A 15,845-nucleotide genomic window follows, 5' to 3' on the forward strand; every position below is an offset into this window, starting at 1 on the left:
AGCCTGCGTTCCAGCTGAAAGTCGGGGGCAAGGGCATTGGAGCCCGGTGTCTGATGGCTGATTGTCCCCGCCCCTGATCCACAGCTCCACCTTATAATTTTCACATCGCTCCCTCCCAACTTTCTTTCCTCTTCTCGCCTCCTTTAGCCTCTTCTCATCCTTCTCCAATCCCTCTTCCTCCTCCTTAAATGTTATGCAGCAGCCACACTAATACACTGCACTGGAGACCACAAAAATAAACTCAACGGAGAGATTTTGACCCATCGCAAAACTTTACAACCTAAAAACATGCCAGGTTCTACTCCTCAGTGGCACCCAAACCTGGCTGTGCCTCAGTCCCTTGGGTGAAGTTTGTGAAAATTGCCATTAGTGGGCTTTATTCCAAACCTATTAAATCAGAATCCTTGAGTATGGGATCAGAGACGCTCTACTTTTAAAATAATAATTACAATAAAATTTTAAAGTTTCTCTGTTGCTTCTAAGTTCCAGTCAGTTTAAGAACCATAGACTGTACAACTAAACTGCAAAACTCTATCAAGCTCCTTTCCCTTCTTTTCTTTGATGATTTTTTAGCTCCTTCATTCCCATCACCCTCTCAACTTATGATGCCATGTGGCTTTACTTCCTGAGAATTTACTATATTTGCTTTCATATGAGCAATGAGAACCCAGAAATGGTAAGAGAAAGAAAGGCAAAGCAGTTGGAGGGAACCGGAAGGACTACGCAGACAAGGACCTATGGAGGCAGAAGGTGTGAGAATGCACACAGAGGGCAGGTGGGAATAAGAGTGAGGGGGAGGGGGGCAGGTGTCGGCAAGGGTAGGTGGGAGGGGTGGGTGACAGCATCCTGGAGTCTGACTATAGTTGTCTGTTGTCATGGCAACACGACGCTGAAGGACTGAAGGCTGCTGCTCTCTACAACACTGGACCACATGTTCTCAAGGCAGCAGAATGCATCCAGGACACACGGTGGCCAGCCATGAGGTCTTGGGGGTGTGCCAGGAATCCTCAGCCCAAGGCAGGCTACACTGGCTGTGCCATTACACTACCTCCCACCCTCAATGCCCACACCCTTCACCCCCAAATCTTGCCCTGGGTGCTCTGTTCCCTGTGGCACTGTTCTCAGTGCCAGAAGCCGCATTCGGAAAGGTGGGAAATTCTATTGGGCTGCAATGATGTAGGTGCAAATCTAGGAACTGGCCACTGGCCACTGGGAACTCTATGAACTCAAAAGGACAGGAAACTACTTAGGGAGAGGAAAGCCAATCTCAATGTTCCTAACTTCTTCCATTGCAGAGCTAATGTGTCCCCAAGTCAGTAAACAAATTTTGTAAAAAACAACAAAACCACATCACTGGTACATATATCAAGAGTAAAATGATGCCCAATTCCAGAGGAATTTGTATTCAATCATATCAGAAATGATAATAGCATTGATTTATTAAAACCAGGAGTGTTCCTAACAGAGTAATGAGTCCTGTAAATGTTATTTTCTTTTGTTCCATAATAGGTCTTTGAAGTTGATGCGTATTAACCCCATCACAGAGGTGAGAAGAAACAGATCACAGAAGTCACACAACATGTCAGAGGTCACTCAGCTTCTGAAAGATGGAGCCAGGGCTCAAAATGCACCAGGGTGTGTGTCCAGTCCACCACACTCCACTGCTTCCATCTGAAAAGATGCTAGGCCAAGTTACACTGCTCCCTTCTTACACTTTATAGAATGGATTAAAAATACCCATCTTTCTGCTAAGATTCAGATTCTCATGTTCTCCTCATACAAATCTTAAGCGCCACCTCCTCAGAGACCTTCCCTGACAACCCTAAAACAGCCTACCACATCCCTTTCTGCTATTTTCATGAAAACATTCACCACTGCCTGAAATAACACTGTTCCATTTATGTGTTTGTTTATTGTCACTCAATGTACCATGAGGACAAGACCTCTCTTATGGACTGTATCTTTAAGACCTTGAACAGTTCCTGACACCCAGCTGACACTTAATAAATATTTTTGGAATGAATGAATAAATCAAGGAGAAAGGCTGTTGTTTGCTAAAGCAAGTTTCAAAATCCCTTCCTTCTACCATTGAAAACTTAATTGCACTGATTAAATTTCCTTGATGTTACCTGGCTGATTTGCACGTCTCAGGAATTGCATACGTTTATCTTTCAAAACTTTTTGAAAATGTTTGTTTCTTTCTGCATCTCTCTTTGAAAGAAGCTAATAAAGTCAAGATAATCATCAGCACCCATCTGCTTTGCATGATAAAAGCTTTGCTCTGCCACCCCAGAATGCACCCTGACCTGAGACTGTCCTCTTGCCATGACTGATGGAGATTAAGTGGATGTGAGTGCCAGGATATTGACTGCTGGCATCTGGCAGGTGTGAAGAATGGAAGGATGAGAGACAGCAGCCTGGACAGAGATAAGGAAGGTAACTTGCCAGTAACCAGAGATGAATCCTAGCATCCATTTTCATTTGGGTTTAAAATATTTTTAATTGCTACTGACAGCTGCTGCACTGAAATAATGAATCCAGCCACACATGTAAATAAGTGTATATTAAGGACTTAGCCTGAGGTTATATGTTAGGATCTGCAGATATGGAAAGGAAAATGACATAGTCCCTTGTCCTCATGAAGCCTGTAGTTGAGCAAGACAGGCAGCTAATAAAAAACGATGGCGATTCATTACAATGGTGATGAGGATGATGAAAAGTATGAAGTGGAAGAGAATAAAGGGGAAAGAGGCAAAAATTTTTACTTCAGGGGAGAGAATAAGAAAAATCTGAAAGCAGGACATTGGATGAGGAGGGCAGCCTAGGGGAGATGCTCTGTCCTGAGCACTGAGAAGAGAAAGAGACAGGCAACCAACCGTGGTGGGAAACACACACACATGTGAATGCACACAAAACAGAGAAGCAAAAGCAAACCCAAGGAGAGAGGAGCACAGAAAAGGATGCTCAAAATGAGCCTCGCTGCCCTGAAGTTCCACCAAAGCAGAGCTGCCTAACTGTATCACCCCACCTCTCAGCACTGCCTCAGGTCCCAGGGACCCAGAATACATGAGCCAGTTACCACGGAGCCTGGTGAGTTCTGATCCGGTCGTAGATGCCTTGCATTTATATTCACATCACTATACTCATTCCTGTATTCAATGGAGACTTACTGAAAACCTCTCACAGACCCACTCTTAACGATTCCTGCTATTTACCGGGCCTTTTCTAAGTGCTGTTTAATGGCTTTACCTAATAACCTTAAGAAACAGGGTCTATATTTGCCACCATTTTAGAGATGAGGAATCCAAGATTCAGAGAAGTCAAGTTATTTGCCAAGGGTCACACAGTAAATGGTGGAGCCAGGAAACATCCAGGCAACGAGACTCCAGGGTGCCCCTCTTCACTGAGATGTTGGTGTTACCAGATTCCTAGGGCTGCCCTAAGAGATGTATCACACACTTGGCAGCTTAAAACAATAGAAAAATTGTTTCTCACGGTTCCAGAGGCCAGAGCCTAAAATCAAGTGTCAGTGGGATCATGTTACTTCTTTAAAAAAAAAAAACAAAACTATTTTGTATTGCTGCTGCTGCTGCTAAGTCACTTCAGTCATGTCCAACTCTGTGCGACCCCACAGTGGCAGCCCACCAGGCTCCCCCATCCCTGGGATTCTCCAGGCAAGAACACTGGAGTGGGTTGCCATTTCCTTCTCCAATGCATGAAAGTGAAAAGTAAAAGTGAAGTTGCTCAGTCGTGCCTGACTCTTAGCGACCCCATGTACTGCAACCTACCAGGCTCCTCCGTCCATGGGATTTTCCAGGCAAGAGTACTGGAGTGGGGCGCCATTGCCTTCTCCAGATTTTGTATTGAGGTGTAGCCAATTAACAGTGTTGTGATAGCTTCAGGTGCACAGCGAAGGGACTCAGCCATACATATACATGGATCCACTGTCACGCAAACGCCCCTCCCATCCAGGCTAAGTAGAGTTCCCTGAGCTCTACACCAGGTCTTTGTTGATTATCCATTTTAGATACAGCATTGGCTCCAAGGGAGAATCTTCCCTGGCCTCTTCCAGCTTCTGGTGATTTGCTTGGTTTGTGGCTAAATAACTCCAGACTCCATACCATGCCTTCTCATCTTCCATCTCCTAGAAGGACATGTGTCACTGGACTTAGGGCCTCTCTGGCTAATCCAAGATGATCTCATCATAAGAACCTAATTTACATCCTTAAAGATCCTTTATTCAAATGAGGTCACATTCACAGGGTCCAGGAGTTAGCACACAGATCTATATCTTTGGGGCCACCACTCAATCCACTGGCATGTGTATAGACAGTCCATTTTTATAACTGCTAATCATGTAATAACAGTTGGCTGTTGTTATTCAGTCACTAAGTCATATCTGACAGAGAACCAGTGATGTTATCTAACCATCTCATCCTCTGTCATCCCCTTCTCCTTCTGCCCTAAATCTTTCCCAGCATCAGAACTTTTCCAATAAGTTAGCTCTTTGCATCATGTGGTCAAAGTATTAGAGCTTCAGCTTCAGCATCAGTCCTTCCAACAAATATTCAAAGCTGATTTCCTTTAGGATTGACCGGTTGAATCTCTTTGCTGTCCAAGGGACTCTCAAGAGTCTCCTTCAGCACCACAATTTGAAAACATCAATTCTTTGGGAACTCAGCCTTCTGCATGGTCCAACTCTCACATCTGTACATGACTGCTGGAAAAACCATAGCTTTGATTCTACAGATCTTTGTCAGCAAAGCAGTATGTCTGCTTTTAATACGCTGTCTAGGTTTGTCATAGCTTTTCCTCTAAGTTGGCTACTGCTATGCACCAGACACTATGGCATGTGCTGGGAACACAAAAGTTAGTAAAGCCTGGCCTGCACTACAGTGGGCCCACTGTACAGGAAACGAGACAGATAAGGAAACAAATGGGTTATCATAAAAGCCCTTAAATAGGGCACAGGTGAAACACAAAAAATAAAAAGAAGAAATAAGAAATTCTGTAAAGATCAGAGTCAGAAAAGGGCGCACAGATGTGCCATGATTTCTCTTGGAAAGTGAGTAGGTTCTTCAGGGTGGACGAGGAGGGGGAGAGGAGGCAGCAAGCCAGAGCTGTAAACCATCAAGGACCAGTCCAAGGAGCGGTAACTAACTCGGTGTGTCTTCATGACACAGGAGGGCCAGGAGGTGAAGAGGAAATCCTGGAGGAGTGGCCTGGGACCACATCCCAGAAGGTGTCCTAGTCTCAGCTGTGTGAAGCCAGGGGAAAGTTTTAAATGAAAGTGTGTCACAGTCGGATCTGAGTTCGTAAAGAATCACACAGGTAATCTGCCATGTGGTGAGAGGCATAGAGGGCAGGAGTGCTCAGGCGGCAGGGGACCCACAACAAGGCTTTATTTATTTATTTTAACTTTTTATTTTATGTTGGAGGGGAGTCAATCAGCAATGTTGTGACAGTTTCAGGTGGACAGCAGAGGGACTCGGCCATACATTTACACGTATCCATTCTCCTCTCAAATCCTGAGTGTCTTGGCACTAGCAGTGAAGAATCTGCCTATCAATGCAGGAGATGCAAGAGACTCGGGTTCAATCCCTGAGTTGGGAATATCCCCTGGAGGAGGAAATGGCAACCCACTCTAGTGTTCTGGCCTGGAAAATTCCATAGATAGAGGAACCAGGTGGGCTACAGTCCACGGGGCCACAGAGAGTCGGACACAGCTAAGCACACACACATTCTCCCCCCAAACTCCCCTCCCATCCAGGGTGCCACAGATTGAGCAGAGTTCCTTGTGCTATACAGTAGGACCTTACTGGGTATCCGTTTTAAAAAGCAGCATATACATGTCGATCCCAAACTCCCTAACTATCCCTTCCCCTCATCCTTCCCTCCCTAGTAACCGAAAGTAAGGCTTCCTTATCGTTTGCAGGCAGAACTGTCCTGGGGAGGGGAGGGGCCTGTCGATTCCCAGATTGGTCAGTTGCTCCCTGCTGCTTTATACAGAAGCCTCTCTTTCCCCGTGTTCATGTTCTTATCTAAGAAGTTTTTTTAGCTCTTTCCCATTTCCCCCTCCTCTGGCCGTCCCTCAGATGGGGGTTCTATTCTGGACACACTTCCCTCTTAGTCCCCTTGTTGGTTCTGAGCCTCTCCTCCACCCTCCTACTTTCAAGGATCCTCTCCTTGCTAACAAGGCGCATCTCTTAATTTCCAGCCCAAATCACTCTCTTTAACCTCCAGTCCCAAATCCAGCTGCTTCCCAGACACTTCCCCTTCTGTGACCTAACCATGTTTCAATCCTACTCAGCCTCATTCCTGCTGTCACGAAATCTGTGACAAATCTAACGGCTCTTGTCATCACGTTTGTAACAGCACTAAAAGGGTCAACGGTGTTCACCGTTGACTTGAGGTCACCAACGACTTGAAAAACCCACTTGGATTGGGCATTTTGGATAAAGGGAAAGATGAGGACATGAAAACGGCAATTTCAAATGATCATTTAAGGAATTTAACTATGAAAAGAAACAGCCAGGGAGGAAAAACTGGGGTCAAGGAAAGCTTTCAGGTTTGTTTATTTATTGATATGAGAGTGATCTGAACAGGTTCAATGAGGGCAAAATTGACATTTTGGGCAAGACTATTCTTGACTGGTGGGTACTATCCTATGTACTGCAGGACACAACACGCCCGGCCTCTGGGTTCTAAGCACTGGTACCGGGCATGCGCACACCACTAAGCTAGAGGGCAGATTCCAGCAAGGAGGAGGAAGTGGATAATTAAAGGGAAAAGGGACATAATTGACAAGCCAAGGCCCAAGTTCTGGAGGACACATGCACAAAAGAAGTTTAGTATGAAGCAGGAGAAATGACAGATGAGAGATGCTGAGCCTTAGAGTTACACAGATACTGGTTGTATTCCCAGGTGATCGCTTAACTTCCTTTGAGAGATACTGCTGATGAACCTCAAAGCTGGTCCCAACACTTGCCCCCTTGCCACTCTATCAGGGAGCCTGCAACCCCCACGGGGTGGCCATGTGATAAAATATGGGGTCGTGAGATCCAGGATATGGGAAAGACTTTTCCTGATTTAATAGCCACCTCTCCCTCTCCCTGCTTTTGGCTATGAAGTGGGATACCTAGCGCTAGAGCAACCTCCCCATTTCCATGATCAAAATGTCAAGAGAACCCCAGAGATGAGCCCTGACTTCCTCAGTGTGTGGACTGGGAGTTTTAAAGTCAACCAAAAAAGTTAAAACTTCAGTCCCACAATTTTTCTAGCTATGTGACTTTGGCCACAATACATAAACTCTCTCTGATTTCTTTTCCCTGTCAAATGAAATAATACTACGTATTTCATAGGATTGCTTAAGAATTAACATACTCATTAATATCATGACTGGCACAAAGTTGGCATCTGATGATATCAGCTTTGTTACTGTCTTGTCCTTCCCACCTCTATGTCTTAATTCTGCTCATCCCCCAAGAGTGTCCTAACCCCACCATTTGCTCTTGAAGAAAGAGCAAGAAATACCAAATGCTGTCCCAAGAAATATCATATCACAAACAACTAAGAAGCAAGGTAAAACCTCAAAGTCACTGAAACATAGGGAAGAAGCATAAAGTGGGCTATGAACAGCATGGCCATCTTGGTTTCAAGATTCTGCTGGAGATGGAAACGTACAAGAGCAGATGGAGGCAGTTAAGACTATTTACAGCAGGGGTCTCCAACCTTCTGGGTTCTAACGCCTGATGATCTAAGGTGCAGCTGCTGTAGTAGTAACAGAAATAAAGTGCACAGTGAAGTAATGCACTTGAATCCTCCTTAAACCATCCCCCCAGCCCTGATTCCATGGAAAATTGTCCCTGGTGCCAAAAAGGTTGGGGACTGCTGATTTACAGGGTTACATACCACCGCTGGCTCAACTCCCTCCAAACCTATTTCCATTAGGTAAGGGGAGGAGGAAGGAGTACAGAGAGAGTGAGAGGAGGAGATGGGGACAAAGGAGAATAAGGGCTATCTTCCTCACTAAGTTGGATTCCAGAGCATGGCTCTCTACACAGAAAATTAGAATGCTAGTCAAAGTATGAATTCTCAGCCAAGAAATTTAGAAACGAAGGAATCATAGCAACAGATGCCAGAGTAAGAATATTTTCACCTGTCCTTCAGGGAGGAACAAGGTAAGGAGCATGACACACGTCTCAGTTACTGCTCTATATCTGATCAATGCATCTATTTTCAGACCCTGATCCTTTACTCAGAGACATACCTGCTCTCTTCCATTCTTGCAGCATTAGAGCTTGGATCTTCTATTCTTTGGCCTGATCCTACTGCAAGTCTCACTTTCTGGGTTCCTTCCTACAACCTTCCCAAGCTCTTTCATTGGTCCTAATGGGTGTTTCTTGGAAGGAATGATGCCAGAGCTGAAACTCCAGTACTTTGGCCACCTCATGCAAAGAGTTGACTCATTGGAAAAGACTCTGATGCTGGGAGGGATTGGGGGCAGGAGGAGAAGGGGACAACAGAGGATGAGATGGCTGGATGGCATCACCGACTTGATGGGCGTGAGTTTGAGTGAACTCCGGGAGATGGTGATGGACAGGGAGGCCTGGTGTGCTGCGATTCATGGGGTCGCAAAGAGTTGGACACGATTGAGCGACTGAACTGAACTGAACTGAAAGTATCTGTTTGCCCAGCACTTTTCCAACTATTTTATTTCATTTTATCTTCAAAATGTTGTAAAGTACACAGGGCAGAAAACAAAATTTAAATCTTATAAAACAGAAGTATCATGGAGTATCCATGAGTATCATAAAGCTAAAGCAATTTGTTTGTCTCAATTCCCAAAGCTCGTAAGAGTGGAGACTGAAACAACTCACGACTTACAATTCTTAGTGCGGAGCTTTGTTGGGCAGAATCGTATAAATAGAAAGCACAGGCTTCAAAATAGGTACTTCTGGGATCTGAATCCCAGTCCCATTGCTCATCAGCTGTGATATCTTGGACTAGTTACTTAACCTATCTGAGCTAAAATCTGAAAACCCAAGAAAGAGTTCAGCAAATCAGCAGAGAAACCTCCAGGAAAGAAATGAAAGTTTATGTCTAGCTTCAGTTCATTATTTGGATTCAGATGGGCATCCTAAATCCAGCATCTCAGGGAGAATAAAAGCAATTATAACAAAGGCAAAATAAAATAGACACTTTATACTCAGGTGGGGAACTGCCAAAAATCACCTCATACATTTTTAAATGGATTCTGCTACTATTCTAAACAGTCTCTTGCAACAAGCGCCTAGCAGTTCTTTCCTTGTTAGAGTTTTCCCTTAAATGAATGTGCCCCTTTTGAGCTGGCCCTGGAGGGGCTACATCACGGATGAGTCTCAGCCTCCCTGGTGGGGTGAGACTGACGCTCCCACCACACCTCAGAGCCCATTCCCAGGTTTCCAACTGAGCTGCCTCCTTGGTTGGTCTGCAGTTCAGCAATGTCTCTATAATTGGCTTTGATTCTAATCAATTCTCCTGTATCATGAAGCCGTCTCCCTTTCTTCTGCTCCTGCCCTTCAGCTTAGCCTACTGAATGCCTTGCTGGACACTTAGTGAAGCACCTGCTTTGTATGACCTCATTTAATTTTCAACAACCCTGTAATAGAATACATTATAATCCCCATGATACAGACAAGAAAACCAAGGCTTAGAGTAAGTGGTTGGTAAGTTGGCCAGATCCTCACACCTAGCAAGTGCTTGTTAAAAGTGCTCTGACTGAATTCTGAGCTTAAAAGACCTCTGCCCCACCAGCTCCCACGCTTCTTTCTGCCACAGTACAAGAGCATTTCCTCAAAGGGAAAGTACAGCACTAATTAATATTTGTGATTAATTAGCATATGCAAAAAAGTAAGCTGACCAGATGCTGAACTCACGTCTCCCTACTTGTGCCAAAAAGTCTTTATAACTCCATGTGCTACCTTCCTTCCATCACAGACTCCCTGCATTGGGAATTTCACCCCTGTAAAGCAATCTTCCACAAAGACACGTAATAAGTGAGCTTTATTTCAAACAAACAAAAAAAAACCGAGTCAAAACAGTGGCAATTTCCTATCTCTTAGAAGAAGAAAGCAAAAGAGAAGGCTTAGTCACCATCCTTCAGGTAGCAACTGCACCTTCAAGACTACGCCTTACATGCAGTAAAGCTGTATTTCTTAGATTTTTCTGCATTCATTCCACTTTCAAATGCGTTGGCCTATTGCCCCCATAGTTGATTCAGTGTTGTCAAACTCCATGTCCCCATTCTATGTCGGTAAAATATGGTCATGGTACCAAAAATACACTTCTATCAAAAAAAAAAAAAAAAAAGCTGGCCTCAGAATTTGAAGTTATTTTATTTTTGAAACTTGTCCCCAAAGCTTATTTCTTGGAGATGTGGGGGCCTCTTTTCATTTGCCTTCCACTCAACCTCTTCAGCCTGTGAATGTCCCTCTTCCACAGCTGCCCACAATCTGTGCGTTGCTGCCTTTGGGGTCCCGGTGGTCCTTGGGCCCCTCCCTATGCCTGCTGCTGCAGTTGCCCCCTGCCCATCGGGGCTTCTCACCCCCAGGACTGAACCTTCAACCCTCCCACTTCTGTGGCACCAGGCTTTTCTGCTTGCTCCTTTCTCCTTTTTCTTCTTTCTACCTGCCTTTCAGAAACTTCTTTTCAGGTCCAAAGTCAGTTAGATATTATGTAGGCTATTTTGAGGGAAGTGCCTAAAAATCTGGAGAAGGAAATGGCAACCCACTCCAGTACTCTTGCCTAGAGAATTCTGTGGATAGAGGAGCCTGGTGGGCTGCTGTCTATGGGGGTCGCACAAAGTCGGACATGACTAAAGCAACTTAGCAGCAGCAGCAGCAGCAGCCTAAAAAGCATTACCTACCTCCTTTTTTTGATGGAGAGAGAAAAAGATAAGATGGGATCTGGAGGTGTGGCTGTGGTGTGGGGGGAGGGTATGGGGGTTGAGATCAGAGGGGAATTCTCATTACAATGACCCAGAAGAGGCCTCCTCACTGGCTTCCATCGTGCGTTTTTACCCCTGGAGCTGGTAGCCAATGGGCCCCCTACAGAATTATGCTACTCAATGGCACCCCACTCCAGTACTCTTGCCTGGAGAATCCCATGGACGGAGGAGCCTGGTGGACTGCCATCTATGAGGTTGCACAGAGTTGGACACGACTGATGCGACTTCACTTTCACTTTTCACTTTCATGCATTGGAGAAGGAAATGGCAACCCACTCCAGTGTCCTTGCCTGGAGAATCCCATGGACAGAGGAGCCTGGTGGGCTGCAATCCATGGGGTCACTAAGAGTCGGGCACGACTGAGCGACTTCCCTTTCACTTTTCACTTTCATGCATTGGAGAAGGTAGTGGCAACCCACTCCAGTGTTCTTGCCTGGAGAATCCCAGGGACGGGGGAGCCTGGTGGGCTGACATCTATGGGGTGGCACAGAGTTGGACACGACTGACATGACTTAGTAGTAGCAGCAGCAAGCTTCCACTATTTCATATCATTAATCCTCTCCTCTAGTCAGACTCCAATATTGCCACAATGAATCAAGCAATGGATCCCCTGTCATCAGATCCCACCACTAGGTAACAGAGGAAGAAGTAAAGAATATCATGGTATGTGAGACCTTAGCCAGACTCTCCATTCTCTTGAGAGGTCATCAAGCACATGGCCTGTGGAGCCAGCCACCAATGTCACTTGTCACTTACTAGCAGCATCATTTGGGAGGTTATTCAACCTTTCTGAGCCTGTTTTCTCATCTGCTAAATGGAAATGAATAAATACCACTTAGCTCACTGGGCTGTTGAGAGTGTTAAATAAGATAACGCAGGCAAAGCAACATGTGCCCAGCACATGGTAGACACTCAAAGCACCTTGGATACATCAATGAACAAGAGAGGCCTGTCTCTCCACACCACCTGCACTGTTCCTCAAATTACTACACTGTTATTATTATGCATTTGTAAGAGGTGTAACAAATAACTGCAAAAAAGAGACACAATCAACCAGTTTAGCCAACAACCTTTTATACTGGGGAGGGGTGAACCTGAAACAACATAGGTTGCACAAAAGCCCACAGGTGCTAAATCAATCAATCATTTCCACCTGTCTTGCTCTTGCAGTAACTTTGCACTTATTTATCACTCAAAAATTTGTCTCATCCATCTTGGCATTCTTTCCATGCATATTGTGCCCTCAAAATACCACTGCTAAAATATAATCCACTAAGGACAAAAAAAATCTTCCTGAAGTAAAAAAACTCAGTAAGTTTTGCTACATGTGCTTATGTATGACTAAGTCACTTCAGTTGTATCCAACTCTTTGCAACCCTAAGGACCATAGCTCACCAGGCTCCTCTGTCCATGGGATTCTCCAGGCAAGAATACTAGAGTGGATTGCCATGCCCTCATCCAGGGCATCTTCCCAACCCAGGGACTGAACCCACGTCTCTTACGTCTCCTGCATCAGCAGGCAGATTCTTTACCACTAGTGCCATCTGGGAAGCCCTAGTTCTTGCTATAGTATAGTATAGTGTTAGTCACTCAGTTGTGTCCAACTCTCTGAGCCCACCAGGCTCCACTGTCCATGGGATTCTTCGGGCAAGAGTACTGGCGTGGGTTGCCATTTCCTTCTCCAGGAGATCCTTCCAATCCAGGAATTGAACCCAGGTCTCCTGCATGGTTTCTTTACTAGATGAGCTACCAGGGAAGTTTTTGCTGTGTTAAAGTCACTCAGTCGTGTTCGCCTCTTTGCAACCCCATGGACTATACAGTCCATAGCATTCTCCAGGCCACAATGCTGGACTGGGTAGCCCTTCCCTTCTCCAGGGGATCTTCCCAACCCAGGGACTGAACCCAGGTCCCCCGCATCACAGCCAGATTCTTTACTAGTTGAGCCACAAAGGAAGCCCAAGAATGAGTGGGTAGCCTATCCCTTCTCCAGCAGATCTTCCCAACCCAGGAATCCAACTGGGGTCTCCTGCATTGCAGGCAGATTCTTTACCAACTCAGCTATCAGGGAAGCAACTTTTTGCTATAGTCAGTCTGTAATTTCCATTCTGTTCAAGTTTATCCCACTTCCCTTAACATGTGCTCTTTGTTGCAGCATTTTTCTAGCATCCTTACCTGTGCCTTTATCCATGCAAATGGGACAATATCTTTCTCATATGGTACTGAAGTTCCTCCATTTAGTACTTTCCACTTGACCTTTCCTAGACTGAATAAAAGAAGCTCCTAAACGGACATGAGTCGTCTCCGCCTGCTGCCAACAGATGGCGATAGGGATCATGCAAGGTTATTTCACTCTGTTAAGCCCTGCACCCTGATGGTTCTCTGCTTGCCAAGTTGCAGGCTTATAGTGTCTGTGTTAGGTTTTGAGGTGTTTGCGAACATCATTAACCCCACAACATGTCTTTAAGTACAAAACTGAAGGCAGTTTTGAAAATGGCGTTAAGAAGTATAAGATGACAACGCAAAACACTTTAAGAAACCCAAAGTGATACAAAACAAATACTGCCTCTGTGAAACGGATCATTCTAAGATGATATGATATGATATGAATGACTAAGATATGAATGATATGATATGAATGACTGCAAAGACAATATGTGTGTGAAAATAACTGTACTTAAGCAATAAGCAGTGATCATTGTATAAAGCAAGGAAAAATAACTAATCGAAAAATGTAAAAACAAAACATAACTACAGACAAAACACTTTTCTGCAGTTAGAGGGTAAGCATCAGTGTCATAGGATAATTACTTTGTCATGTGACAATTAATCTAATATTAATGCAGCAGAGACTATGATTTATTTGTGGCCTTACAGCAGTGGTTCTCAGCCTTAACTACACACTAGAATGATCTGGGGAGCTTTTAAAAATCCTGAAGCCCAGACTGTGCCCCAGAACCTCTACGGGTAGGACTCAGGCACTGGTTGTGCAGAAAGCTCTTAGGAAATTCCAATGTGCGGTCAAGGTTAAGAACCACCACCTTTCAAAGCTCAGCCTGGGGGAAAACACAGCTGTGACTGGTTCTATGGATTAAAATCCATTCATATGTGCAGATCGATGCATGTTGAGCCTCGACACCTTAGCAAGAAGTACTTCTCGAGGACATTTGTATCTCCAAGGAGATAAACTACCTGCCTCAAGGGATTTTGCTTTTTAGATTCCAGAAACTGGTATGGGGAGAGAAAGGATATTATCAAGGAGAATAGAGTTTGGAAGGAGCTATTCATTCATGTATTTGAAAAAAAATTTATCACCGAGCTACCAGCTTCAACATCTCTTAGCCATTTCGGTAAATTCATTTACAAACGAATGGACACACAACCCGTTCAAAACAGAAGGAGCTTCTAGATACAAGCACCTTGCCCTCACTTTAATCTCCAAACAGTTAGACTAGTTCCTGGACTATCCCCTCACCCAGTGCATTCTGGGTACCCTCCATCTTTCATAACCAGGTTTGGCATGTAAACAAATGGATCATTTAGTTCTCATACACAGCCCTCAGGCTCTTCTCACCGCAACCCCCTTTTACCTTGTCTGCCATTATCATCGAGGAGCCCCCGTGGATGCCCAGGATGGGGGTGAGAGTCTGGGCTGAAATGAAGTCGAGGATCTGGGCAATGGCTTCCTGGTCTGTGTCATCAGCAAACACCACCCCCTGGATCTTCCGGTCGGACATGAGATCACAGATGCGGGTTATGATGCTCTTTGGGTCCGTCTCGTTCATGGCCACCAGCTCCACGCGGGGCACCACGGAGAGATGGTGGAAATCATCTTTCTCGTGGGCGTCCTTGATTGCCACCTCGTCTGAAGTGCCCACGAGGATGACAGCAATGCCGATGCTGGGCGGGCTCTTCTGAGAACGAGCTCTGCTGCCGGACACGGCCAGGACAGCCAGCACCAACCAGAACTTGGGGGAACAGCACTCTGCTCTGGGCTTCATCTTCAACTCGTCGACTCCCTGGAAACATACACACACACAGAGGTTAAATTACAACCTACACTGTCTGGGGAGAGGCTGGATACTCCAAGTCAAGGAACTTATCTCCTTTTCCTGATCCTCAAACCCAACTTTTATCTTCTAGTTTGGTTTCTTATCTCTTGTGTTTGAGCAGTAGAGTAAGAGGGGAAAAAAAAAAAAAAAACTTTCCCAAAGCATCAGAAATCCTTGAGCAAGACAGTAAGAGATGTTATTGCTCTAGCCATCATCAGCAGACAGGCAAGGACAAGCCATGGGAAGAGGATGCAAGTGGTCCAGGCAGTCACACCAAGTACACCAACACAGGATTCTCCAAAAAGGGGTCTGACTGTTGCTGTGAGATCCCTGGTACCCCAGTCACAATCCACCCTATAATGGCTCTTGAGGCCAAAGGATGGCAAAGGCCAGGCAAAATGAGCAGCAAAATGGGCTCAGCAAAGGCTACCAACAAAACATGACCTGGAGCAGCCTGATATAGGAAGCTACAAACACTGAAGCCCCCATTCTTGCTACCTGTACTTCATGTTCACCTCAAAGAGGAAAAGAGCCTGCAGATTCTTCAGTAACCCATCTGCCTCTTATTACTAAATCAAAAGCAACCCATACATAGGCAGTACTTTTAAAAATACCTCCTTTGATCCTTACAATAACCCAGCAGGGGGAAAATAAGAAAAACATTATTATCACCATTTTATGGATGGTGAAGCAAAGCCTAAGAAATCCGAGACCGTGAGCCAATAAAGTGAAATGAACATGCACCCAGATCTTCCAGCTTTCAGGCCAGTTTACATCACACTGCCTCTTACATCATCAGTTATTATGAA

General features: G+C 45.1%; 1 protein-coding gene across 1 annotated transcript in view; it reads right to left on the bottom strand.

Moving 5' to 3' along the window:
- GRIN2B (glutamate receptor, ionotropic, N-methyl D-aspartate 2B) overlaps window positions 1-14,985 on the bottom strand; it is a 353,376-nt gene extending 338,391 nt beyond the window's left edge. The window contains exon 1 of the mRNA XM_010858710.1: window positions 14,575-14,985. Coding sequence (XP_010857012.1) covers window positions 14,575-14,985 — 411 coding nt within the window. The remainder of the gene's footprint in view (window positions 1-14,574) is intronic.
- Window positions 14,986-15,845: the final 860 nt, after the last annotated feature.

This window comes from Bison bison, unplaced genomic scaffold (assembly GCF_000754665.1).
Source record: "Bison bison bison isolate TAMUID 2011002044 unplaced genomic scaffold, Bison_UMD1.0 scf7180017864390, whole genome shotgun sequence".
In the NCBI taxonomy this organism is placed as follows: domain Eukaryota; kingdom Metazoa; phylum Chordata; class Mammalia; order Artiodactyla; family Bovidae; genus Bison; species Bison bison.